This window comes from Meles meles, chromosome 2 (genome assembly GCF_922984935.1).
Source record: "Meles meles chromosome 2, mMelMel3.1 paternal haplotype, whole genome shotgun sequence".
NCBI lineage: Eukaryota > Metazoa > Chordata > Mammalia > Carnivora > Mustelidae > Meles > Meles meles.
In genome coordinates, this window is record NC_060067.1 from 119882402 (window position 1) to 119909911 (window position 27510).

Genomic DNA, 27510 nt, shown 5'->3' on the forward strand with positions numbered 1-27510 from the left:
ATGGTACTTTCACTCTTGTTTGAAAACCACATCTCACAATTCCCTTCACTATCCCTGAGAGCTGTGGGCCCTGATTCAGTGAAGCCCGGCAGTCAGACCCCTCCTCCCTGTCCATAGCTCTGGCCTAGTGGCACACATTAGTCATCAGAGCCAAGAAGGGATGAGGAGACGTTTGCTAGAGATAGATCTGATGGTATGAGAAGAACATGGGTCTTGGGGCTCACCAATACTCTTATGTGATGAGAGGAGCCAGCCTGGGGTGAAGATTGTCTTACAGGGAATGCTGACCCCAAAGATGGACCCTGAGAACATAGCTAGGTCCTCAGTGAAGCCATACCTAAAGCCAACTTTCTCTCTGCACTGTGGACTCTAGTGGCCCGTGAACTTTCACATTCCTCCTTTTAAACCAGTATAGGTTAGAGTATAACATTTGCATTATAGTTAAGTCAAAAGGAATACAACATCCCAACATCAGGCTACTTTTCAAGCAGCATAATGTGGAGAAATGCAATGGTCATTCTAAGCTACTCTGCAAAATAAGATGAGAGAACAATCACTAAAACTGAGAAATATTGCTCCTAATTACATAATTATGCTATTATTTTTTTATTTGAAATAAAATATGCTTGACTTGCCATTTTACAAAGAGCTAAAATGAACATACCTGTTATATTTGTCTGGAAATCAGGTCAAGCCTTTTTAATATTATGTGACTTTGAACTACATTCAAAAAGTTGGATAGAATAAATGTTTAATCCTTAGTACTACAAAATCAAGAAGATGAGTTATGTGTCCGTAGATCTCTGAACTCTAATAGTAGGCTCCATATCCTTCCCCATGTCCTAGGCCTGGATCTCTGAGAGGACTTAACTATGTTTGTAATAAAAGGAAAAGTAATTCAAGCTGACAACTGAATGTCCTACTTTACTTTTTAGTTTTAAGAGGCAGCGATGTTTCCAGGTTTGCAGAAAGGAGCTTGTCAATTTTGGTTAGGTTCAAACCCAGTTCCTCTAGAGGATGAGGTTAGTGTTAAATTTACAGTGAAAAAGTTAAATCTTAATATAATGCTAATCTTCAAGTTGATTGATTTAGGATGTGCTTCCCATGGTTCCCATTTCTCTCCCCCTTATATTTTTCTCCATTGCCACAAAGTCTATCAGAGGGACCAGGGGACTCCTTACTATAGTCATACGGGTTTTCCCCTCCCCCTTTTCCTCCTTCACTTTGCCTTTTGTTCCTGTTCCTATTCTTTTTTCTCCCTCCCTCATCTTCCTACTCTCCCTCCCTTTCTGCCCTCCCCATTTTCCATTAGTCAAAGAGAAAGAGGTAGAATTGGTATCTGGGAGTAATGAGATATACTGAAGGAGGAAGGGAGTCCTTCTCTCTCTGTACCACCATCAAGGTTTGGTCACCATTGAAAGACATTAGAAATAGTCTACATCTACACTCACCTTTCTTATTTTTTCATCACTCATTATCTTCTATTTAATATTTTAAAATTGCAAAATATCACACACATACAGAAAAGCACAAATAAACATAAGCACAGTTTATTTACTGCCATTATCTCTTTAGCCGACTGTTACCCAATTCTGCCCTCATTCCTCAAATGGCCCTGCTCTGACTAGGGTCACGGGGACTAATTAATGATAGCTATAGTTTATTTTCAAACTTCTATTGAATTCCTTTTCAAATCTGCTTGATCTTTTATTTTTTTAAGTCTCCTATTCCTTGCTCATAGTTTGAAGTCTCGCTGTACAAACTAAACTTTGCTATGCTTGCCTTTTTTACTTAAAAATTCCAGTAGAGTCTATGGTATCCAGTATTGTTCTTAGTTGTTTCTTCCGACTCTTACACCTGGTGCCTTGTGACCTCTTGTTCTCTGTGAGCTGTTGATCTTTGGAACTTTATCCACGGAAATTTTTGGAGGCCTGTGTTGAAGTTGTATTCCTTTGGAGAGGATTTTTGTTACTCCTACCAATGTCCTGCAAACACGGCCACCTTAAATTAAACCCTCAGTTCAATTGTCTGGGGACCACACAGATAGGGTAAATTCATATTGCAAACCTATGAAGTCAGGCTTGTGTTTACAAGTTCTCAGGAAAAAAATATTTCTTTTTTTTTTTTAATTTGTTTATTTACAGCATAACAGTGTTCATTGTTTTGGCATCACACCCAGTGCTCCATGCAGTACGTGCCCTCCCTATTATGCACCACCTGGTAGGAAAAAAATATTTCTATTCCTCCCACCAATGCCAAGGTCAAGACAGGAAACTTTTCTTACTGCCCCTCCTTATAAGGTCATTTGCATTTCCCTTTCACTGAAGATGCAGTCTTTTCTGGTCCCAACTTTATGGGAGATTGTCTCCTCTCTGACTTTCATTAAACATTTCTTTACTGTATTTATTTAAATAAACTTTGTTCTCCCACTCTTTTATTGTAAAATCCTTGAGAATCAGAACTTTTATCTTCATGTACATAGTGCTCAATATAATACTGATTCATTTTGTCAAGCAGTGTTTATTGACATTTGTGCCAGAACTACTCAGGAACTGAATATACAAAAATTGCCAACACACTTAAGGTCCCTGTTGTCCTGGAGCTTAAATTTGTTAAGGCACATTGTTCAAAAAAGTATTAGTGAAACAAATGAATGATCCAATGATGAGTAGCAAGAGGAAAGAAGAAAAGACAACTGCCAGCCACAAAAGAGGGTAAGAGTACATTTACAGAAATAGCAACAAAAAGGACCAAAAGAGTGTAAATCAGCTACTGAAGGAGGGCATTTTAGAACCAAATCTAGGTTCAGAGTGTCAAATAGGGCCCAAGATGAGAGTAAATTGACTTAACTGGAGTAGGGAAGTGTAGAAATAGGAAGTTAAACAATTCCCAACAATGCTTATAATGTTCTAGAAACCTTGCTTTTTAGAATGACTGTGTGTACATATGTCATTTTAGAGGATCGGCAAATAAGATAATGACAGTAATTCTAAGGGGTACATTCTCCTTCTCCTTCTCCAACTTTTCCCTCAAAGGACCTGCTCATCTCTCTGCATTTTAGTCTCCATCTTTTATTCTTTCTTATTTAAATATTGACACTTTTGCTTTTCCACTTAGGTGTGCCTTCTCATTCTCCATTTTTTTCCTCGAGGTTACCTTGACATTGGTGGTAATTGTTCTAATGAGATGACTCTTGTTGGGCTGGAAGATAGTTTCAGGATAGGGGCTGGCTGCTTTGATTAGAAGCTTGGAATCTTTGGCCCCAACCCAACTTTGGCGGGAGCAGGGAGGGGCTGAAGACTGAGTTATTCATCAGTAGCCAGTGGTTTTAGTCAATCATACCTACATGATTAAACCTTCATAAAAATGTTTACAGAAGAGGGTTTAGACAGCTCCCAAATTTGCAAACAAATCTATGTGCCAGGAGTCTGGCATACCAAACTCCACAGGGAAAGAGGTCCCTGGCTTAGGACTCTTCTGGACCTCACCCTGTGTGTCCCTACATCTGGCTAGACATTTATATCTTTTATAATAACCTGTAATAGTAATGGTATGGGTGTGGAAAACCCCAGCTTTGTTACCAAGTCAGACAGAAGTGGCTAACCTTAGTGGGGACCTGATATCTACAACTCACATAAGAAATGAGGACAGTCTTGTAGAAAGGAGCCCTTAAACCTGTAGAGTCTAACTTTGGATAGTTAGTATCAGAATTATAAAACACCCAGGTGGTGTCAGGAGGGAAAAACAATCCTCAGCCTGCTACCAAACTTTACATTGTTACTTCTAATTACACCTTTGATAAACATGTTGAAATTATATCAGTTTGTTACAAGAATATGACCTGCATTGCTCATATTCATTCTCCCTATCCCACCATAAACACAACTAATTTCTTCAAGGGCAAGTTTATGTTCTACTTGTGAGAAGCCTTCCCAGATCCTCAACAAAATTTACCTCTCTCTCTCTCTCATACTTACATTTCTTATTTTTTTAAAAAAGATTTTATTTATTTGAGAGAGAGAGAGCATGACTCAGGGGGAAGGGCAGAGGGAGAAACAGAGTCGCCATTGAGCAGAGAGCCTGACATGGGTCTCAATCCCAGTACCCTGAGATCATGACCTAAGCTGAAGGCACACATTTAACTGACTGAGCCACCCAGGCACCCCTCATACTTTTATTTCTTATAATGTACCATTAAACATGGCACTTTCCTAATCTGCTTTACGTTAGAGTAAGCAAGGAATACACAAAAAACAACAAGAGTTATTATATAGGGAAATCCTACAAAATATCTAACCACAACTCCTCAAAACTGTCAAGGTCATCAAAAACAGGCAAATTTTAAGAAACTGTTAGAGCTGAAAAGAGCCTACGAAGATATGAAAACTAGAAGTAGCATAGTTTCCTGGATAGGATCCTGGAATTAAATTAAAACTAAGGAGATCTTGGGGTGCCTGGCTGGTTTAGTCTGTAGAGCATGTGACTGTTTATCTCACAATCATGAGTTCAAGCCCCACATTGGGTGTAGAACTTACTTTAAAAAAAAACAAAAACCTAAGGAAATCTGGATAAATTATTTTTAAAAAAAACAGTTATGTATGTTATATGGATAGACATAGAAAAAAGGAAAATATGCTATTCTTCAACAATCTAGAAATCTCTTACCAAAATTAATCCACATATGAATCATTAGAATGTATCATTAGTATGGCCAGTAAAACCACTGCTTAGCTACACTTTGATAATTCTAAAATTTATCCTATATATTTAGATAAAATAAAGCTACATTTTTTAAGAAAATTCTGTGATTAGAAGGAACACCTCACCTTTTCCCCTAAATTAGTGAAACACAGTGTGTGTTTGTACAATTGATAGTATTATGAAATAAGACTTCTGAAGCTAGCTTATCTTTTTAATATCTACCTTTGGATATCAAATATAATATATAATTATGCTTTTGTAAATACAAATTTACTAAATAGAAAATTTTTATGTACTGCATTATTTTATTTTCAAAGGAAGGCAAGATTAACACAAAACGTTTTTATCATATTTTGTGGAATCTAAACAATATTTTATGTACCATTAAAAAAGACAAAAATGCTGTCAACTATAATTGTAAGATGGTACGGATTGTAAGAAGTATCCCAATTTGGGGGACACCTGGGAGACACCTGGGGACAGCTCTTAGTTTCAGCTCAGGCCTTGATCTCAGGGTTGTGAGATGAGCCCTGCACTGGGCTCCATGCTGGGTACAGAATCTACTTAAGCCTCTCTCCCTCTACCCCTTCCCTCCCCAAATAAATAAATAAAGCTTTAAAAAAAAGAAATAACCCAATTTCATAAATAATAAAATGTATATCTTATAATCAGTGAAATATAGTTTTTCTCTCATGGTAGAAATGAATTTATTATGTATGTGCCTATTTAATTGATGTGAGCCTAATTTATAGTACTGAATATTTGTATAGTGCAGGAAAAAACCCTGCATTCTCTAGTTTTTATAGAAAAGAACTAGATATTTTATGTGCTATAGGTGAAGTATTTTATTAATCCACTGAGGAGATACACAGTCTCCCAAATATTAAAGTCAATCAGCAAATGGCCCCAAAAAGCAGATTAACAGAAAATGGAAATACTATCTCTTATTGTCCTATAGTTACAATTATTTTAAAAATAGGATTATACTTTGTGAGTCAGCTTTGTGTTGTGATTATTTTGAAATAGCTTAAAGTATATTAGTTCGTATTAGATCTCATAGATTACTGACGTTCCCATTGAATTAAACTTTGAAGCTAATTTTTTAAAGCCAAAGGGGAATTAAATAAACCATCTACGCTATCATCACAAATTAACACACTAAGTTTATGTGCATAACATCAGACATTTCTCATTAAGAAAAAGGTACCTTTAAAACGTTATGACAAAAAAATTACTTCGGTAAATGAGAAAAACTGTTTGCCTTAAGTTTACTATGTCTTTTTTTAGGCTCAAAGGTAATTGTGTTTTCTTTGTAAATAAGCTCCAGAAGATCAACATATTCTGAAATGGAGGAAATAATTAGGTATCATTTTTGTTAGTCTTAAAATAAATTAGATGTGTTTTGGTTAAGAGTTCAGCTGTTAAGATCCTCCATGAGAACAAAAGCACTTTCGTAGAGGTTACTTCATAGGTTAATGAGGCTACTGTACAGTCATTGAAGTAAGTTTATCTTCAAACTTAAAAAAAAAAGTTAAGTGTTCCAAAATCTCACAGATTTCTTTAAGTTCTGCACCGTGACTCTAAAATATCCTTCAATTATTTAATTATCTATTGTGTTAATAGATGATAATCTCATTATAGGGTCACTATTCTGGTCTATGTCCAAAGGTGTAGGGATATTCACATATCACACCTAAAGTTCCATAAAGGAACTACAATATATATGTTCATATCCATCTTTACTTTGAATACAAATGTGGAAAACAGTATTTCTTACACACTTTATTATGCATTTATAATACCTGTTGTTTCTGGCTTTCCAAATTATACTAAACAAGTACATCCTTGACATAAGCATGAAAGCTAGGTGGGCTTGGGGCTTGGGGTGACATGCAAGGAGAAACAGTGAGGAGCCACCAACAGTGATGGGCTCCAGTGCCCCGAGTGATTTCCATGTAGAAGGGATGGTGGCCACCCTGGCAACATGTAGAGACATGGTGGGATCCCCCACCCCCCACCCCCAGGCCTGATCTTTTGATCAGATGGGAATTAAAAAGATGCCCTCGTGGTGACTGTGCCTGTCAGTTGCATGGAACTTCATTCAAGGATTTTATGAGCCTCGTGGATTTACAATGATACTCAACCATCTGGGGAATACTACTAGTGGAAGCTTTCTCTGGAGTTACACACACCCAACACATTTCTGGATGCTAAAAGTGGTGTGAAGAAAGGCTTTGGCTGAGTAACTCATAGATTCCTACAACCCAAGAGGGAACAGAGGACCACAGCTTCCCTCAAGGGCTGAGATTTCTGACCTTGTCTCAAACATGAATGTTTGGATGGGTCTCTACCAGCTCCCTTTGGGGGCTCCCTGTGAAACAGATGAAGTATTACATTTCACACAATTGGTCTTGAGGATCACAAAATATGCCTGGCACATGGAAAACATTCAGCACGTGAAGTGGGGACACTCTTCATCCTCCAGGAGAAGACAGAACTTCATGACCTGAGCCGAAGACAGTCGCTTAACCAACTGAGCTACCCAGGCACTCTGAGATAGAACTTCAATAAGAGATTTACCACATGTGTCAAGGAGGCAGGTGTTGTGCTGGGGTCCAGGATGAAGTAGGACAGAGATTACAATCCAGCTCTTGGGAGGCTCATTGTCCAGAGGGAGCCGTATCCTTGGCCAGTAGGCCTCATTGTCTGGAGGTGAGAGGAACTTCTACTCCCTTCTTGGTCACTGTGTGACTTTGGACAGATCAACTCCTTTCTCTGGGTCATTGCTGGGAAACCATCTAACCTCTCTTCTACACTGGGACACCCTGCAAAGTAAAAGGGGCACTACAACACTTACCCTAGGAGAACTAGTTGTAAACTAGGAAGTTGCAGGGCAAATCAGGCCCAGTGACCCCTGGATTCATCAGTTAGAGGGAGACAGTGCTTTTGGTGCTGGTGCTAGTCCTGCTCGTGCTGTTTCATGACTGGGTCTAAATCTACCCTCACTTGCCCCACCGAATTTGCACAGGCAGTTTGCATTTCTTCTTTTAGCACAGGAGCTTATCATCTCACAAGTATGTCTTCAGCTGCTTGGAAGAACCCATTTCTCTTTGAGTCCTGTTATCTGAGACTGCAGCTGGAGCAGACCCCACCTGTGTTTTTTGGTTTTTACTAATGGGCCCCTGTGATCGACAGCACACACTGTAGTCCTAGGAGCTTGGGAGGGGTAGGGCTTAGCACTGCCCCCTAAGTCATGCAGACACCCCAGCCAGCATTCCCACTAATGAGGCAGTGTCTTAGACCTCAAGAGGTGTGCCCATGCCTGGGCCAAGCCCAGGGACCAGGAGTCTACAATCAACAGCCATAGGGTTGCTCAGTAGTTGGTGTTTGTAAAAGCTTGGAGTGTGCCTGTATAACCTACCAATCTTTTACATTTGAAGAAGCAGATTCAGAGAGGATCAGAAAGCTGCCAAAGTTATCTAGGAAGAAAGCAGAGAAGCTGGTGTTCACATTCCAGTTTGTCTTCGAAAACCCTGTTCGGCCAACGTTTCTCAGTGTGACAATGAGGTATGCAAGGTGATTTTAGGTTACAAATGGACAAGTTGTTAAAAATGATTGTTTTATATTTACTTTAATTTGAACTAGAAAAAGACCACGACTGGCACACAACACTTGTGACCTTGCAGATATCATTGCTTAGGATGTAAAGTATATACTTAAATAAGGAAAGGTCAACTTTGCAAAAATAACCAGGTAAGAAGTGGAGATAGCCTTCCTAAAGAGCTCCAAATTGGGAATGCAGGTCCTGGCTTTGATTTATGTGGCTCTAGCCATATTACTGGAGGGAGAGCGTCTCTGAGCCTGTGACTTAAGTAGCTGTATACTGCTTCATATCATCTGGGCCATTTAGTCCACTATGATCCTCCCTAAATCCGGAAAATTCATGATGAAGTGACTGTACAGCCCAGCCTGAAGCTAGAGTGAAAACAGAAAGAATACCAGAATAACTGCCATTATCATCCTATAATTCTGCTTAAATTGACTGTGGTTGTTGATCTGGGGCCTGCCAACTCTTCTATGTTGATTGAGCACCCAAAGTTTCCCAATTAACTGATGTATTATTCTTTGAGATTGAATTATGAAGCAGTAAATATTCTAACTGAACTTTAAAAAAAAAAAAAAAACTCTCAATTGACACTTTCCATTTGGTCTGAATTTTTAGTCTTTCAAATGGCAGCCAAGTCAGAATTTTTGACTCTTTTAAGTGCATAAAGTCAAATGAGAGCACGTTAGTTCTGTGCTTCTCAAACTAGGATATATTAAGGAGCGTGTGGTTAACCAAGATAACACAATATATCTTCCCAGAAAATATAATTAAAATATAACCTGAAAAAGCGAAAGGATTTTTTATTACAATTGATTATGGAAATAGAATGCACAGTTTATATTAGCATCTATGATAAAACACAGGATTAAACCATTTTAATGTCATACTTGAAGGGAATTTGAGAAGTTTTTGTTAGCAAAAAGCCCTGTGACAAATGCAAAGCAACATTCAAGTATGTATTTACCATTATTAGGTTTCAGAATCCCTTAGTTTCCAAGAAGCAAAATAGCCTCAGGACTCATCCATGTACAGTCTTCATTTCCTCAGACCTATCGAAGAACTGAAATTGTGTAAGATGATGAAATTGTGTTAATATACTAATTTTCCCAAAGAAAATGGATTCTTACTAGTTTTCTTAAACAGGCTTTCTTGAACCAAAGCCTCAGTTTAAAAAGGCAGAATCCTATGCTCTAATGACAGCCTCATGAAGAATGGTCAGGGGCCCTAAAACCTCAAATCAATCACAACAAAATTCCATTTTTATGGCTGGGCTTAATTACTATAACCAGGGTTTTCTTTCACGTTTCCTTTGCTCTGAATTTTTCCACTGATCCTATATTACGATAATTTGATAAAATATTTCAAATGTCCTACTTACTATTTTATCTACTTTAAAAGTATTTTATTACTTCATTGAATTATGCCAATACTAGTAACATAGATCCTGTTCTATGTACAACACCAACATCTGTTTATTTTATTAGCAGGCCAGGGAGTAAAGAAATTACAATTCCTTTCCCATTTCTTTTATTATTCAACGTAAGATGCCTCAAATGTGGTCTGCATACCTTACTGTGCCTAGCAGTAGATGGTCAGGAAATGACCTCTAAATTGGATTAACCTTCCAGTTTTCACTGAAATAAATTATTATTGTATTTTAACCAAAGCTAGTTACTTGTCTTTTATCTCACTTCCCTTTAAAGGGTTTTCCCAATGCAGCAACATCACAGTTGAGTCACAACACCGGATCTGTTCAGCATAACTTTTGAAACTCCTAGTTTCAGCAACACAGTAACAGGAGCTAGCACTTAAAGAGCCAGGTCCTGTTCTAAGCCAGTATTACTTAAAATCCATTTATCAAATCATCTGCTCCTCATAAAAACTCTCTAAAGCATGTATTCTTATTTTACATATGGGTTAAATAACTTGCCCACGGTCACACAGTAGCCCATACTCTTCTATAGTGCCTTTCTCATGTTGTTTAATGTCAGTCCCCCATTCATGAGATGGATGGTTCCCCAAATTATATGTATACTTATGTTCTCAGTGTCCTCACCAAAAAATATGCTATAAAATTTAATGACATACTTTGTAAGCTTTTAAGTGTTACATAATATCAAACAGCTTAATAAAGAGAAAAACTACTGATATATCTACAGTAATCAAGGATCCAAATAAAAGATAATAAAATTTAACTCTTATATCTTCTAATTACAATGGTTTGGGAACCAAAATCTATTTTTCTGGAACAGGGATGGCATTCTTTCCACAATTATGAAGGAACTCTCCCTACTGTCACATGGAATAAAAGTGAAGTGCCAGCCCTTTCCCTGGAGACATTTTTTATTTCTTCTTCATTCATTATATTCAGAGATGGCCAAATTGAACTGCTGACTGCCCAAATACTGTTGGTATAGAATGCCATATTTAAACTTGAGACTATTTTCCTTTATTTCTCTGCTTTCACAGTGAAACACATCAAGCTAATTTCTGTTAAGCTCTAAAACTTTCAGCAGGTGAAAACATCATGGAAATGGAAACTTACCCCCTAACATATTTCATTTGGAAACTGAAGTTCAGACAAAGTCATAAAAATTCAATTTAAGTAAGATTTATTGATTGCCTAGAGTGTGCATGATCGTCTATTAGACACAATGAAATTCAGGCACAAAACAGACAAAAGATCCCTGGCCTCAGGTACTTTATGATCTAACTATTATAATACAGATTAGAAACAGTAAACAAACAAGTTACAGGGCAATGCTCACTTACTAGAATCAACATGAGAGCGCAGTAATTTAAGTAATCCAGAATGGTGTCTAATCCTAAAATCATTTATAAAATGCATTTAGCCTTGAAATCCACAGGACTTCAAACATGATAATAAAGTTCCACTGCAGATAAAGTCACAAAGATACAAACACACAAGAGTATTATTAATGATTTTTGTTATTTTGGATCTTTTGTTTTCTTCTTATTATCGTTCGAAGCCTCCGTAATACCAGTTTATCAGACAGAAGCATGTCATCTTGTTGTTCTAGATAATCCAATAAATTCTCGGTCCATTCAAGTGCAGCCTTATGGCTAATATGTTTCTCTGGATTCAGATCTGCTTTTCTAGTCTTATTGTAATGCTTTTGTTCTGCAGGCTTGGCCTGGTCCTCAGCACCTTCACTGTCAGTTAGCACCTGACAGCTTGAATCATTACTCCGAGAGTCAAACCACTGATCAATATTTTCAATGTCAACGTGTTCACAGGCTTCTGTATTCTGTAAAACGGTTGCTAAGTTAGCTGCTAAAATAGCTCCTTCATCAATGTTCATGCCTGAATTTTCTTCATTGCTAGGGAAAAGTTTTTTCCATGCTTTGGTTATGGTACTTGATTTTACCATGTTCCAAGCTCTTGATACCTCATAAATCGCATCCAACACTGTCAAGTTCTTCCAAAACATTTTTGGGTCAATTCCCTCACCCATGTATTTCTGGAGAAGTCCTGCTCGGTAGTATCTTTTTACTGTGGCTAGAACTCCCTGACTCATAGGTTGAATTAGACTTGTGACATTTGGTGGCAAATATTTCACAATTATTCTGCCATCATCTGAACTCAATAATTCTTCATTTGGATGTGCTGGGGGAAAATCCAAAAGAAGCACTGCTTTTTCTAGAAGCCCCTGAGACTTCAAATGCTTTTGTACCTGTGGCACAAAGTATTTTTCAAACCACTGTCTGAAAACAGAATGTTCTATCCATGCACTTTTTTGACTGAAATAAGTGACAGGAAGGTTTGAAAGGTCAGCTCCTTTGAATGCACGGGGTTTTTTTGCTTTTCCCACAACACAAAGATTAAGTTTGTGCAAACCAGTGGCATTTGCACAACACATAATAATGATTCTCTCTCTGCTTGATCTATAACCAGAGGTATTTTGCTCAGTTTCAAGAGCTAATGTCCTTGATGGTAGACATTTCCAGAACAATCCAGTTTGATCAGCACCATAAATCTGCTCTGGTTGTAGATTCTCTCTCTCAACAAATTCCTGAAAGTTACCGCAAAATTCACTGGCAGCAGTTTCATCTCCTTTTAACTTTGTTCCTTTACCAGCAGCCTTTGGAATACCATGGCGCTGCTTAAACCGAGTTAGCCAGCCAGATGACGCATTAAAATCACCTTCCATCCCCAGAGCATCAAAAAAGAATTTGGCTTGTTTTGCACAAATTGTTCCAGACACTGGAATCCCATCTGTTTTCTGTTGGTTAAACCACTCTATCATAACCCTATCCAGTTCCTCATATGTTGATGACTTCATTGACTTACGTTTGGATACCCCACTTGTAGGATCTGAACTGTTTGCATAGTTTATTATCCTTTCTTTGTTCTTTTTAATATCACGAACTGTGGATTCACCAATTCCATACACCACAGAAAGCTTTTTGAAAGAGATGCCTTCCTCAAGTTTCTTAATAATGTCAAGCTTGTCCTTAATTGTCAACACCACACGCTTACGTTTCCCCAACATTTTAAGAACAAGATATTTAACAACTTAGATTTGAATACAATGAGACTAGAAAATGGGGTTTTGCGATCCCTTCCTTGACCCTGCCTAGACCTAGATGGATCCTGTGCTGGTCAATTTCCAAGCCAGGCCTACCAAGACTCTCTTTGCTGTTTTAAAGCCTACAAAGTTCTTTCAACAAGGACTAGTTTTAATTAAACCTATCTTCTTTCTTCGTCCTCACTCAGTTTGAGGTCTTTTCCTGTACTGCACTCTCAAAGGAGATTGCAACTAATACTGTACCAACAAGGTCTCTAAAACAGTCCTATTTTGTATTCAATTCTTGCCATCATTACAGATGCGATACTTTGCTAAAGGAACTAAGACTCAGGTGGGGCTATTTTGGGAAATGTGCTAGGGAATAGTTTAAGAGAGGGCTTGTAGACATGACATATAGGAGCAAATAATGGAAAAACTCATCCCTTGACCTCTGTCTTTGTCAGGCAGTGCACTGTATGGAATACTGCCTCTTCTAGGACTGCTAGAGATTATCAAGTGAGTGGTTATGAAAATCATAGGCAAGCGAGGTAAAGCAAGCTGGACAGAAGTGAGCAGTGCAAATAAGGTGAAAATGGACAAGCAGAAAACTGTACTTTAACATGACACAAACTTATACCTAATGTATTTGGCAACTGGAAAGGCAAAAGGTGGACAAGAGGTGGTGTCACATGATTAAAGCAAGCATTAAAAACTTCATTGGTAGAAATCAGAACTCATGGCAGAGAGTATGAGGTGGAAGGCTCAGTGAAGATGTTAAAATAATCCTGGTGAAAGATGATCCTCGATGGGCCAACAGAAGTAGTTCCTGTGGGGAGCTGTGTAAACACTCGGTGCCTCCGAAACCTAAAGGAAAATACCAAAAATATTTTTTTTCAATATCAGGGTCTGTGGCATTACTCATATCTATCCTGAAACTGTATTGAGAAAATTAACGCCTCCTATCAGTGTGATGACAAAATCCGACAAATAATGCTTTTAGGCATTATCTGGAGTGACAGCGGGACCTGAATTGCCTACCTCCTGAAATTAAGAGGTCAGAGACAAGCCGTGTTAGCGAGGGCCTCTCCCCGCAGGGCGAGCTCCGGAGCGCGGGACGTCTTTGCTCACGCGGAGGGAGCCCGGATTCCTCCGTGGACGCCGGCGACCAGGGTGTCACCGCCGCAGCGAGCGAGCGCTTGGCCCAGGGCACGCCAGTTCGCGGGCCGGGGGCATCGCTCTCCGCCAGACAGCGCGGCGGCCAGACTGCCCTGAAAGCAAATGGAGTCTCTAGAGGGTTGCTGACACTGGTGGCGCGGTAGCGGCAGCGGCGGCAAGGGGCGAGCGTCGCCGCCGGAGCCGGAAGGCGGGGGATTAGGGTGCACGCGCGCGCCCCCGCAGGAACGCTGTGTCGGCGAGGGGGCGGAGCCTGTGCGGGCGAGAGCGCGCGGCGTGGGGGCGGAGTCTCCAGTGAGAGGGCGGGAGGGGGCGGGGCCGCCACAGCTGCGTCTCTAGGCGCCGCGGGGGTTTCACTAATGGCCTGACTGCTCCGGCCTGCCAACCAGTTCGCCGACCAGCAGGGGGCGGTACAAGTCCATTCTGTCTTGGCCCTTCTTTCAGTGGCTCTCCTCTGCGGGCGAGGCTTCCTCCACTCTCAGGTGGAATAAAGATCGCAACCTCTGAGGGCTCCGGAGAAAGCTGCGCATCCTCGAGTGCCTCGAGCCGAATGCGAATGGGGCTGGGCGAGCGCACGTGGGGCGTGTTTACAAATAGCGGCCGTTGCACCCGCGCCTTCCAGCGTCCGCCAGCTGGGACTGGGCCAGTCCGAGCCAGGATCATGAGCGAAGGTAGGAGAGAGCGGACGCGCCTGCTGGCGGAGGGCAGGAAAGCTGGCTCCCCTTGGGGACCGGGTTCAGGAGAGGACCTAGGGCTTACACTCTGCAACACCTGCCTGAGCAAGCCCGGGGTCCCTGAGGCGCAGTAGGGGTTGGTCAAACCGGGTATCGACTATTTCCACCCGGGGTGCGCTGCTCCAGGGTTTAAGTCACAGTCACTATAGAAGGGGACCCTGTGCAAAACCGACTGCACCTGGGAGACGCGTGAGGCTGTGGGAGGCTCCCTCATGAATTTCCTGCCGCCCCTTTACTCCTTCTGCTTCTCGCTAATAATAAGGGAACTGCAGTTTGACAAAGAGTCCCTGGATTTGTTGTAAGTGGAGATACCGATCGTTTCTATCTTGGCATTCTAAAAGGGCCCAATGCCAGCACCTGTGCACTAGTAACCTTTGCGATGAACCACGCTTTTTCCCCCTTCCCGGACTCGGTTCCTTGTGGGGCCCTCGGAGCCTTCCCAGGGGAAGGGAGTGGCTGCACCTTCCTCCTGCAGCACCTGTTTACCAAGGAAACGCATTTAGCCTTTTCTTTCTGTCGTGTGTGTGTGTGTGTGTGTGTGTGTGTGTGTGTGTGTGTGTAATACTTTGAAAATTGGAAAAGGCTAAAGTTTCTCCAATACCTGAGCGTAAATGTCTAGCCATTTTCGTTAACATAAAGTAGCACAGTAATTCGTCATTTATTTGCAAAGGCCAGATTGTTGCTAAAAACGTTTCAAAAGGGAGTTGACCCGAGCATTCCTACTGCAGCAAAGAGATGTTCCTTCTAAGCCTTCTAACTGTCTGACTCCTCCGCCCAAACTGCTCAGTTGCCTTCCTGAAAACCGCAGCCGTGCTGTGCCTGGCGTGATGGAAAATCGTTGATCTCCTAGTTAGGCTGTGAAGTGGCCTTTGACAAATACCTGCTTTTCCTGAAGGTAGACCTCCCCCTCCCCCACCCTTCACCCGATAGATCAACCAGGCAGTTTTGGCATTGTGGGTTGACTGTTTTTGGTAAAGTACAACTTTATGCTAGTTTTATATCACTTTCAAAAGTTTACCTCCCCCCCAACCCCCCGCAGTTGTAAGAAGCGTGAAAACAGTTGTAGCTGATACATTACCCATTCCTCATACGGGAAGAGAGCTGACATTTCTGAGTGCTAACCGGCGGAGGTGGCTTGTAAGCAGAAGTTAGCAGCCTGGCTTCCCCTTGCCCGCCAGCCTACTGGCGTCACTGGGTCCAATTATATATTTAAATAAAGTAAACCCTGACTCTTTTCTCCCTCCGCCAATATCTCTGAGGCTTAATTTCCTTCCAGATACCACTTGGATCATTTTCCTTTTTCTGCTGCTTCTCCAGCTTGCTCCTGCCTTTATCTCTTAGAGTGGTTCCCTTTTCATCACTTTGTGTAAGTTCAGCTCTGGAACACGGCCCACACGCCTTGATTTCCTCAAAACACCTCACACAAGGTGGTTGTATTTAGTAGACTTTTAATGAGATTTTATCCTAGACAGCTGTGTCTTTACAGAAGCTAGTTTTCTCTGACTTCTTTTTTGTTAGGGGAAGGGGTTGCTATTTGCGGCTGTTTTATATTAAAGTACAAGAGTTGTGTGTGTTGGGGGGGGACTTTAAAATAGAACATGTTTTATTAGGAGCCAGGTTGGCCACAGGTAACTTCTTATTGTCTGCTCTGCTCTTTGGGTCATAGCCTTATTCCATCTTTCTATGCCATCCTCTCCTTTCTCCAACTTTTTTCTATCTCAAGATCCTCTCTTGCCTTCCCTCTCAGCTGTGTGTGAAATCTTAAAGGTTCTTATTCCTTTCCATACAGAACAATTTTGTATCCTTTGTTTTTTTCTAACTATCCCTTACTGTTCACTGCAGTTTATTCTCTAATCAGAAGACATTTCACTTCTTAGGGAGTTGCGCCACCAGTATCGCTTTCCTTCTAGGTTCTTGTGATAGCCCTTAATCCTAATACTTGTACTATCGGGAGGTCAGTGTTACCCCTGTTTTATGTACAGTGAAACAAAAGCTAAGAAGTGTACGACTCTATCAAATGTAGGTGGCAGAACGGAGAGTAGAGCCAGACCTATTTGGTTTTAAAAGCAACATGCTCTGCCACACCATCAGAAGTGAGGTCTTTAACTACCAAAGATGTGAAAAGAGGAAAAAGTGATGATTTTTGCGTAAAGTTTGCCATTTCTTAAAATGGAATTTTTTAAAAAATATTTATTTATTTGACAGAGATCACAAGTAGGCAGAGAGGCAGGTAGAGAGAGGGAAAAGCAGGTGCCTTGCTGAGCAGAGAGCCCAATGTGGGCCTCGATCCCAGGACCCTGAGATCATGACCTGACCCAAAGGCAGAGGCTTAACCCACTGAGCCACCCAGGCTCCCCAAAATGGAATTTTTTTTTAAGATTTTATTTATTTATTTGACAGACGGAGATCACAAGTAGGGAGAGAAGCAGCCAGAGAGAGAGGAGGAAGCAGGTTCCCTGCTGAGCAGAAAGCCCGATGCGGGGCTCGATCCCAGGACTCTGGGATCATGACCTGAGCTGAAGGCAGAGACTTTAACCCACTGAGCCACCCAGGCACCCCCCAAAATGGAATTTTTGACATTAACCTACCAAAAAGGCCTCCTAGTTGTGGGGGTACCTTAAATCTGCAACAGTGTTCATCAGACATAGCCTTTGGTTCATTGGAAGGTGGGTTTTGTGAAGCTACTCCAACTCACCTGAAACTGAAGCTCCAAGTTCCCTTTCTTGCTGAGATAATATCAATGCAAATACATTTTGTGACCTCGTTTTCAGTAGTATGCTTTATGCTTGATAGTGTTACAATAGTAATAGTGGTATAATCTCTAGGTAGAGTAAATTGTGACTTTTAAAGGAACTGCTTTCTTTTTGGGTTTCATTTACTTTATCAGTAACCCTCATTTATTTGGAGATTTTTATATAAGTTACTCAAATTAGCTACTCTAATTAAAGCTTAAGATAAGGACATGATACTGTTAAATCAGCATTAAACTGATTTAATATCAAGTAGTATTTCTCTCAATAACTGAAAATTACTGTCAATTGAAATAATTTCACAAAAACCATATACTATTCACTTTAAGGGACATTAAATATTGAGGAGAACTTTCTGGCTAAAATATAATTTATTTTTCTTTTAGAGAGTATGTGTGCACAAGCAGGTGTGTGTGTGTGTGTGTGTGGGCAAACAGGATGTAGAACTAAAATGAAAACTTGTTCTTTGAAGTCTCTTAGCTGTAAAATTATTTTACCTTGTATTATAGACGAGTTTGAAGTATTCATTTTTAATATAAAAATTCCTTTTATATGGCTAAAAGTAGAAATACTTTTCCACTTGAAAATTTCTGGACCCAAGTGAAAGATCAGATTACTCACTGGAAAATCCTTTATCTTTTTTTAAGAAGTTGTTAACATGATATTGAAAGATAGTGATTTTTTTTCCATACTCTGAGTCCTATCGATGCCCAGTAGGAGAAATTTCATTTTGTTTTCTAGGTTTCCTTGTTGGCTGACCGTAGGTTTTCAGTTCATTGACAGCATAGGCAAAGATAAGAGGATGAGTTCCTAGGAAGACAGAAAAGTTTTAATAGGGTCAAAAAATGAAAATTGCTGGTGGAAATGTTTAAGGAAAAGTTATACTTGCTTTCTGAAAAACTTGTGGACATATATTGAGGAAACTGGTGATCTGCTAAGTGATGGTGGCAATGTGGGTTGTAAACTTGAGCGAAGTTTGTATACCCAGTCTACCTTTCCAAACCCGCCTGGTTTCCAGCTGTTCTCTAAATGAGCCCTCAGTTCCTTTAGGTTGGTCAGATCCATTTTACTGAAAGCCGCTGCACACCACCAGACCACACATGCTCCCTGTCCTCAGCACCTGCAGCTTCGGGCTTTGACTCTGCTTGCTGTTGTTCTACAAGCCTACAATGTCCTCTCCTTCCTCTGTTAATCTGTACATCCTTATGTTTTAGTTTGTCTAGAAACCTTTCCTCAGGGTGCCTGGGTGGCTGTCAATTGAGCGTCTGCCTTGGGCTCAGGTTGTGATCCCAGGGTCCTGGGATCAAGCCCCGCACGGAGCCCGCATGAGGCTTCTGGCTTGGCGGGGAGTCTGCTTCTTGCCCTCCCAACACTCTCTCCTCCCCACCTTCCACCCCACTCGTGCTACTCTCTGACTCTCTCAAATAAATAAATCTTCAAAAAAACTAAAAAAAAAAAAAAAAAAAACCTGCTTCTCCCCAAGGTTACTCCTCAGACCTGATGGGTCAGAATCGCGTGGGGTCCAAAATGTAGCTTCGGGGCTCACTCCAAGGATGGAGCCCAGGAATTTTTGATTTTCAGCAAGCATCCCAAGTGATTCTAACATGCTAAAGTTTGAACACCTTGCAACCTGACAACCATTTTGAATATGGATTCTTCCCTCTAATAATATATTCTTTTAGAAGGGAGTTTTTCTTCTACCTCCCCACTTTTCTTCCTAAACTGTAGACCATCTTTGAAGGAAAATAAGAAATACAGAAAAGCAAAAAGGAAAACAAGCATACCAGCATTCAGAGATAATAACTCTAAACATTTTGGGGTGTAGTCATTGTCTTTCTTGTATCAGTGTAATTATCTCATATATAGTGTGTGATACATTTTTTAATGAGAACAGGAAGTCCTAATTATACATAAAATTTTATATGTACTCTTTTTTTTAAGATTTTATTTATTTATTTGACAGAGATCACAAGTAGGCAGAGAGGCAGGCAGAGAGAGAGGGCAGGAAGCAGGCTCCCTGCCGAGCAGAGAGCCCGATGCGGGGCTCGATCCCAGAACCCCGGGATCATAACCTAAGCCGAAGCAGAGGCTTTAACCCACTGAGCCATCCAGGTGCCCCTATATGTACTCTTAAGGGCGTATTATATTTTATTATTGCTTCTCATCAGCCAAATATTACCAGGAATACACCTGTTGCCAAAACTGGGCTTACTGCCGCAGCAAGGGAGACCCAGCCTTACTTTGGAAAACCATGGAGCTTGTTACAGGATTTGGGTAAGGTGATTTTAGGAAGGCTTTAAGGAAGTAAGGAATCTCTTCTGGATTGGGAACTCTCAGAAGGCAGGAGCAATTTGACTCTTGAGCATCTTAATTTTTATTCCAGAATCCAGAGGGCGAGGCTAGAGTGTCATTGTAGTCAGTCATGGTAGTCAGTCCTGCAAGCTAGGACGGGGGGATGTTCGGTCATTTTTGTGGTTGCACTGCATTTCCCACTCCCTTCTTACATTTCTATTCAAATGGAATTGTGCAGTGATCTTGTTTTTTGTCTTATTTTACCGCAGTCATAGAGAGTCCTCCTCTAATGTCTATGAAGCTGTTTAGGCTTCTCAGGGTAACATGATGCCTACCTTCTTCTAAGCTTTCAGCAAATCCTCAAAGGATCTAGGGTCCAAAAAGCTTAAATGATAATCATTGGTATATAAGCTTATTCAGCTTTGAAACTATCCCTAATTTAGCTGTGTAGATAATATCATGATGCAATTCTTAGATTCTCTTATGGTTGAAGATGACCGCTATTAATGCCTGGCTTCCATGCTTCTAGTTTAAAAAGGCCCCAGGATAATGCTTCTTAAACAGCTTCAATCAACTTTCAAAGTTTTCATCACCCAAAAATAAATTCCATACCATTAGCAGTCACTTCCCTTCCCCCCCCCCCCCGCCCCCAACCCTCTCTCCTGCTCCTCAGCCTTTGGCAGCCACTTATCTCTATGGATTTGCCTATTCTAGACATTTCATATAAATAGAATCATATAATATGTGTACTTTGTGGCTGGCTTCTTTCATTTAACATAAAGTTTGCAAGGTTTATTTTCTAGGATGAATCAGTATGTCATTTTATGTATGTTATCAGTACATCATTTTCTTTTATTGCTGAATAATCCATTATATGGGTATATGACATTTTATTAATCCATTCATCAGTTGTTGGAAATTCAAGTTTCCATTGTTAGATGCTTATGAATAACATTGCTATCAACATCTATGTGCAAGCTTTTGTACATATGGACATTTGGATATATGTTTTCATTTCTCTTAGATATATAACAGATTGGGATTGCTGGGTCACAGGTTTAAACTTTTTTAAAAAGATTTTTAAAAATTACTTATTTGAGAGAGAGGGAGAGCTTGAACATAGGGGAGAAGAAGCAGGCTTCTCTCTGAGCAAGGAGCCCAGCATGGAACTCAATCCCAAGACCCTGGGATCATGACCTGAGCTGAAGGCAGACACTTAACTGACCAAGCTACCCAGGTACCTCTATGTTTAAACTTTTGAGGAGCTATTTCTAAAGCAGGTGACATCTCTACAGTGTATGAGTACCCTGTCTTAGTTCATTCATACTGCTAGAATAAACTACCACAGACTGGGTAGCTTATAAACTACAGAAATTATTTCTCACAGTTTTGGAGGCTGGGAAGTCCAAGGTCAAGGTGCCAGTGGATTCAGTGTGATGGCCAGTTAGGAATCCCTGGGTCAGAAATGGTTCCTTCTTTCTGTGTCTTCACATGGGGGAAGGACAAGGGATCTCTAGGTTTCTTTTATAAGCACACTAACTCCATTCACAAGAGTCTCATTCTCATGAATCCACCTCCAAATGCCATCACATTGAGCATCAGGATTTCAACATATGAATTTTGGAGGGACATAAACATTTAGACTGTAGCAGCCTTCAATTTCTCCACATCCTCACCAACACTTGTTATTATCTTTTTGATTTATCGTCATCCTAGTGTATGTGAAGTGGTATGGCATTGTGGTTTTGATTTGCATTTCTCTGATGGCTGACTCAAGCATCACTTTGTGCTTATTTATTATTTATGTTTTTATGTATTTTTTATATTTATGTATTTTTTGGAGAAATGCTGATTCAGATCCTTAGCTCGGTTTTTATCTTGATTATAATAGAGTTACAATTTTGAGTGTTGAATGATCCAATTTACTCTTCCTCCACTGGCTTTCTTAGACGAGAGACATAATAACCTTCTGAGGAGTATCTTGTGTTTTTAGCCCAACTGATCTTGAAAATACTGTTTGGCCATAAGGGACTCTTAATCTCACAAAACAAACTGATGGTTGCTGGGGAGAGGGGAGTAGAGAGAGGGTGGTTGGGTTATGGACATTGGGAAAGGTATGTGTAAACCTGGAGATTCATAGACCTGCACCCCTGGGGCTAATAATCCATTATATGTTAATGAGAAAAATTAAAAAATTAAAAAAAAATACTGTTTGGGAAATACTGTCCTTTTACTTAAGGATTCATATGATAAATTCTGAATATTTTTAACGTCAGGGGAAAAAATGTGACTTCCAGATGAACTTAGTTTTGTCTGATGTAAGAACTCAGTATGTCCATTTTAGCGCTGACTTGCACAAATCTGTCAGCTTAAGAGTGTGCTTTAATTGCCATAGCTAATTCATTTTGATTTCCCCCTGCTTGTCTTTTTCTTATTACTGACTGTATTTTAAAATTTTTAATGTTTTAATGATAACTCTCTTTTTATATTACGGTTATCTCAATCATTGTTTTGGAAGCATGTAAACAATAAAATGAAGAGACCAGATAGGCAGTACATCTTAGTGATAAACTTTATGGGTTCCAGAAACGGTCTGGTTTTTACTCCTGCCACCGATCAGCAATGGAATCTCCTATTGGTTTTATAAAATCTTTCACTTTTGGAAAATGGGAGTAAAAATCATACTGATTATGGTTTTGTTAATAAGGATGAACTGAAATAGTGTGTTTAAATCACTTTGCAGAGTACCTAACACTCTGCACTAAGCACTAATACTAGCTATGATTTTATTATTTCCTACATCTTTTAATTAGAAGGAAATACCTATAGTCTCTTAAACTAAGAAAGGAGGCTTTGAAAGGAGCTATAGCTAGCTAAAAGAACTGTTGTGGGAAAGGCCAGATTAATTCATACATATATAATGATACTATAGAGCGTTTATGAGGGTGGATTATATATCTGTGGTTGTACTTAATTTTTTTTTATTAACTATGGTTGTACTTACTAAGGGATTCACAAAACTACCTCAGGGTTCTCATTTCCTTAACCCAAAACAGATGCACATTTTCGTTCTTTGCTTTAATCCTAAATCACAGCATATTACAAATATTGTGGTTTTGGCAGATTTTTAGCATTAATAATTTGAATATATATGTATACACACATAAATACACCTATATACCCACGCCCACCAACACCCACATATACATATTTTTCCCCCAACACTTCTCTCTCTAAACTTAACTTGTAGTGTTCACAAATTTCTGTTTTTCCCTCTCTCTTATCTCATACACTGTGTTCTTTTCCTTTGGGGATGTAATAGTGGAACTACCTAACAAATTTGGAAAGTCCCCTATCAACATGTACTGAAATTGATGTACAATTACGTGATTGCTTGTTGAGAAGAAACTTATGGGATTATTAAGCCATCATTTTGAAGCTGGCTGGAATTTTAAAATTTCTCACTTCAATGGGCAGTTTGTTGCCAGTACTGCTAAAAAGAAACAGGGTGATTTATTTAACAAAGATCTCTGTTAACACAATACAGGAGTTAATTTTGCACTGAACTTCTTTGTTCCTAAGTTGTTGGTTTTCTTTTTTTAAACAATGGGTGATTTTAATTTATCATTGCTACAGTCACAGAAGAGAAAGTTTTTAGGTGAGTTTTTAAACATTTATTTGAGTATAGTTGACATACAATTTTACATTAGTTTCAGATGCACAGCATAGTGATTCAGCCTCTCTGTATGTTATGCTCACTGCAAGGGTAGCTGCCATCTGTCACAATACAATGATATTATAATACCGTTGATTGTGTTCCTGTGGTGTGCCTTTCATTCCAGTGACTTAATCATTCCATCTTAAGCCTGTATCTCCCACTTCCCTTCATCCATTTTGCCCATACCTCTGCCCCCCTTCCATCTGGCAGTCATCAGTTCTCTGTAATATAGATCTGATTCTGTTTTTTTGTTTATTCATTTGATTCATTTAAGACATTCCACACATGAATTAAATCATTAGGGCATTTATCTAAGTCTGACTTATTTCATTTAGCATAATACATAATACATAATGCCATATTACATACGGCAAGATCTCATCCTTTTTTATGGCTGCATAATATTCCCATATGTGTATATGGGGTTGTGTGTATCATCTATGTTTATCAGGGATATCGGTCTGTTGTGTGTGTATGTAGTATTTTTGACTGATTTTGGTATTATCAGGGTATTGCGGATTTTGTACAATGTATTTGGTAGCTTTCCTTCCCTGTTCTTCTGCTTTTTCATTATACGCTTTAGTTCCATCCATATTGTTGCAAATGGCAAGATTTCATTCTTTTTTGTGGCTGAAAAATATTTATATATATATATATATACACAATATATATTGTATATTATATATATAGTGTGTGTGTGTATATATATATATATACACACACCACATTTTTTCTTTATCCATCTATTGATGGACACTTGAGATGCTTCCAGCTATTGTAAATAATGCTGCAGTAAACATAGGGATGCATATATGCCTTTGAGTTACTATTTTTTTCGGTAAATACCCAGTAGTATGATTACTGGATCATAGGGTAGTTCTATTTTTAATTTTTTTAGGACCTTCTGTGTTGTTTTCTACAATGTCTACACCAGTTTGGATTCACATCAGCAGTGCACTCAGGGCTCCTTTGTCTCCACATCCTCACCAATACTTGCTGTTTCCTGTGTTTTTTATTTTAGCCATTCTGACAGGTGTGAGGTGATATCACATTGTGGTTTTGATTTGCATTTCCCAGATTGGTGACATTGCACATATTTTCATGCATCTATATGTCTTTGCAGAAATGTCTATTCATGTCTTCTGCCCATTTTTTCATTGGATTATTTGGGGATTTTGTGTGTAGAGTAGTGTAAGTTCTTTATATATTTTGGATATTAACCCTTTATTGGATATGTCATTTGCAAATATCTTCTCCCACTCAGTATGTTGTCTGTTAGAATTGTTGGTTGTTTCAATTTGTTGTGCAGAAGCTTTTTATTTTGATACAGTCCCAATAGTTTATTTTTGTTTTTGTTTTCCTTGCCTCAGGAGACATATCTAGAAAAATGTTGCTACAGCTGACATCAGAGAAATAACTGCCTGTACTCTTTTCTAGGATTTTTATGGTTTCAGGTCTCATGTTTAGGTCCTCAACTCATTTTGAATTTATTTTTCTGTATGGTGTAAGAAAGTGGCCCATTTCTTTCTTTTGCATATAGCTGTCCAGTTTTCCCAATACTGTTTGTTGATGAGATTGTCTTTTTCCCATTGTATATTCTGGCCTCCTTTGTTGAATATTAATTGACCATATAATTGTGGATTTATTTCTGGGATTTCTGTTTTCTTCCATTGATCTGTGCGTCGGTTTTCATGCCAATACCATACTGTTTTGATTACTGAAGCTTTGTAATATGACTTGAAGTTTGGATTATGATTCCTCCAGGATTTTTTGGTCTTGTTTTGTTTGTTCTTTGTTTTTTGTTGTTGTTGTTCTTTTCTTTTCTTGTTTTCGAGATTGCTTTGGCTATTTAGAGTCTTTTGGTGTCATACAAATTTTAGGATTGTTCTAGGTCTGTGAAAAATACTGTTGGTATTTTGATAGCCATTGCATTAAATCTGTAATTGCTTTGGGTATTATAGACATTTTAACAATATTCCAACCCATGAGCATGGAACATCTTTCCATTTCTTTTCATTGTCTTGAATTTTTTTTTTAATCAATGTGTTATAGTTTTCAGAGCACAGGGCTTTCATCTCTTTGGTTAATTTTATTCCTAAATATATATATATTTTTTTGGTGCAGTTGTAAATGGGATTGTTTATTTCCCTTTCTGTTTCTTCACTATTAGTGTATGGGATTGCAACAGATTTCTGTACCTTGACTTTTGTGTCCTGCAACTTTACTGAACTTATATATCAGCTGTAACAGTTTTTTTGCTGGAGTCTTTGGGTTTCTGTGTATAATATCATGTAATCTGCAAAGGGTGAAAGTTTTACTTCTTCTTTTCATCTTCAGTTTGAATGCCATTTATTTTTTTGTTGTCTGGTTGGTCCAGCTAGGACTTCCAGTACAATGTTGAATAAAAGTAGAAAAGCTCTCAGGTATTCCCCATTGAGTATGATGTTAGCTGTGGGTTTTTCATGTAAGGTCTTTATTATGTTGATGTACGTTCCCTTTAAACATACTTTGTTGAGGGTTTTTACCATGATTGGATGTTGCACTTCGTCAGATGTCTTTCTGCATCTATTGACACAATCATATGGTTTTTATCCTTTCTCTTGTGGTTGTGATGTATCATGTTGATTGATTTGTGAATGCTGAACCACTCTTGCATCCCAGGAACACATCACACTTGATCATGTTGAGTGATTTTTTGTTTTGTATTGCTGGATTCAGTTTGCTAATATTTTGTGGAGGATTTTTGCCTCTGTGTTCATCAGATTGGCCTGTATTTCTTTTTTGTGGTGTCTTCACAAGGTTTTGGTATCAGGGTAACATTGGCCTCATACAATGAATCTGGAAGTTTTCCTTCCTCTTCCATTTTTTGAAATAGTATGAGAAGAATAGGTATCAACTCTTCTTTAAATGTCTCATAGAATTTGTCTATGAAGCCATGTGGTCCTAGGCTTTTGATTGATTGAAACTTGATTACTGATTCAGTTTCTTTGCTAATAATCAGGTCAAATTTTTACTTCTTCCTGCTTCTGTTTTGGTAGGTTGTATGTTTCTAGAAATTTTTCTATTTTTTCTAGGTTGTCCAATTTGTTGGTATATAAATTTTCATGATATTCTCTAAAAATTGTTTGCATTTCTATGGTGCCCATTTTGTGTGTGTGTGTTTTTTAAGATTTTATTTATTTATTTGACAGAGAGAGATCACAGGTAGGTAGAGAGAGAGGGGGAAGCAGACTCCCCACTGAGCAGTGAGTGTGATGTGGGGCTCTATCCCAGGACCCTGAGATCTTGCCCAGAGCTGAAGGCAGAGGCTTAACCCACTGACCACCCAGGCACCCTTGGTGCCCGTTTTTATTTCTCCTCTTTCACTTGTGATTTTGTGAGTCCTCTCTCTATCTATCCGTCTCTCTCTCTCTTTCTCTCTCAATGGGTGTGGTTAAAGTTTTATCAATTTTGTTGATCTTTTCAAAGAACCAGCTCTTTGTTTCATTGATCTGTTCTATTGGTTTTGGGGTTTTTTGGTTGGTTGGTTTGTTTGTTTTAGTTTCTCTGTCATTTATTTCTGCCCTAATCTTTATTATTCCTTCCCTCTGTTTTTTTTTTTTGGGGGGGGGGTGTTGTTCTTTTTCTAGCTCCTTTAGGTGAAAGGTTAGATTTGAGATTTTCCTTGCTTATTGAGATAGGCCTGTATTGCTATAAACTCATAGGACAGTTTTGCTGCAAACCCAAAATTTTAAATCGTTTTAAATTTGTTGAGACTTGTTTTATGGCCCAATATGTGATCTATTCTGGAGAATATGTGCACTTGAAAAGAATGTGTATTCTGGTGTTTTAGGATGGAATATTCCTAATATATCATCCAATGTGTCATTCAAAGTCATTGTTTCCTTGTTGATTTTCTGTTTAGATGATCTGTCCATGTATGTTAAAGTCCCCTACTATTGTGTTACTAACAGATAGTTCCTTTATGGTTTTTTTTTTTCTTAATTCTTTTTTTTTTTTAATTTTT

At 39.1% G+C, this 27510-nt stretch overlaps 2 protein-coding genes across 3 annotated transcripts in view; one reads left to right on the forward strand and one right to left on the reverse strand.

The window, feature by feature from the left end:
* Positions 1 to 9147: 9147 nt before the first annotated feature.
* Positions 9148 to 15910, reverse strand: TIGD2 (tigger transposable element derived 2). Of its 2 annotated transcripts, none has more exons than XM_045994354.1 (2): positions 15823 to 15910; positions 9148 to 13701 (listed from the first exon to the last, which is right to left on the reverse strand). In XM_045994354.1, the coding sequence occupies exon 2, from the start codon at positions 12820 to 12822 to the stop codon at positions 11245 to 11247; it is 1578 nt and encodes a 525-aa protein (XP_045850310.1). In that variant the 5' UTR covers positions 12823 to 13701; positions 15823 to 15910; the 3' UTR covers positions 9148 to 11244. The 2 variants fall into 2 exon arrangements, with proteins under 2 accessions (XP_045850310.1, XP_045850303.1); XM_045994347.1 differs by lacking the exon at positions 15823 to 15910 and adding an exon at positions 13876 to 14188.
* The window catches only part of FAM13A (family with sequence similarity 13 member A), a 364348-nt gene continuing 351331 nt past the window's right edge, over positions 14494 to 27510 (forward strand). The window contains exon 1 of the mRNA XM_045994271.1: positions 14494 to 14681. The gene's annotated coding sequence lies outside the window, so the exon portion shown is untranslated. The remainder of the gene's footprint in view (positions 14682 to 27510) is intronic.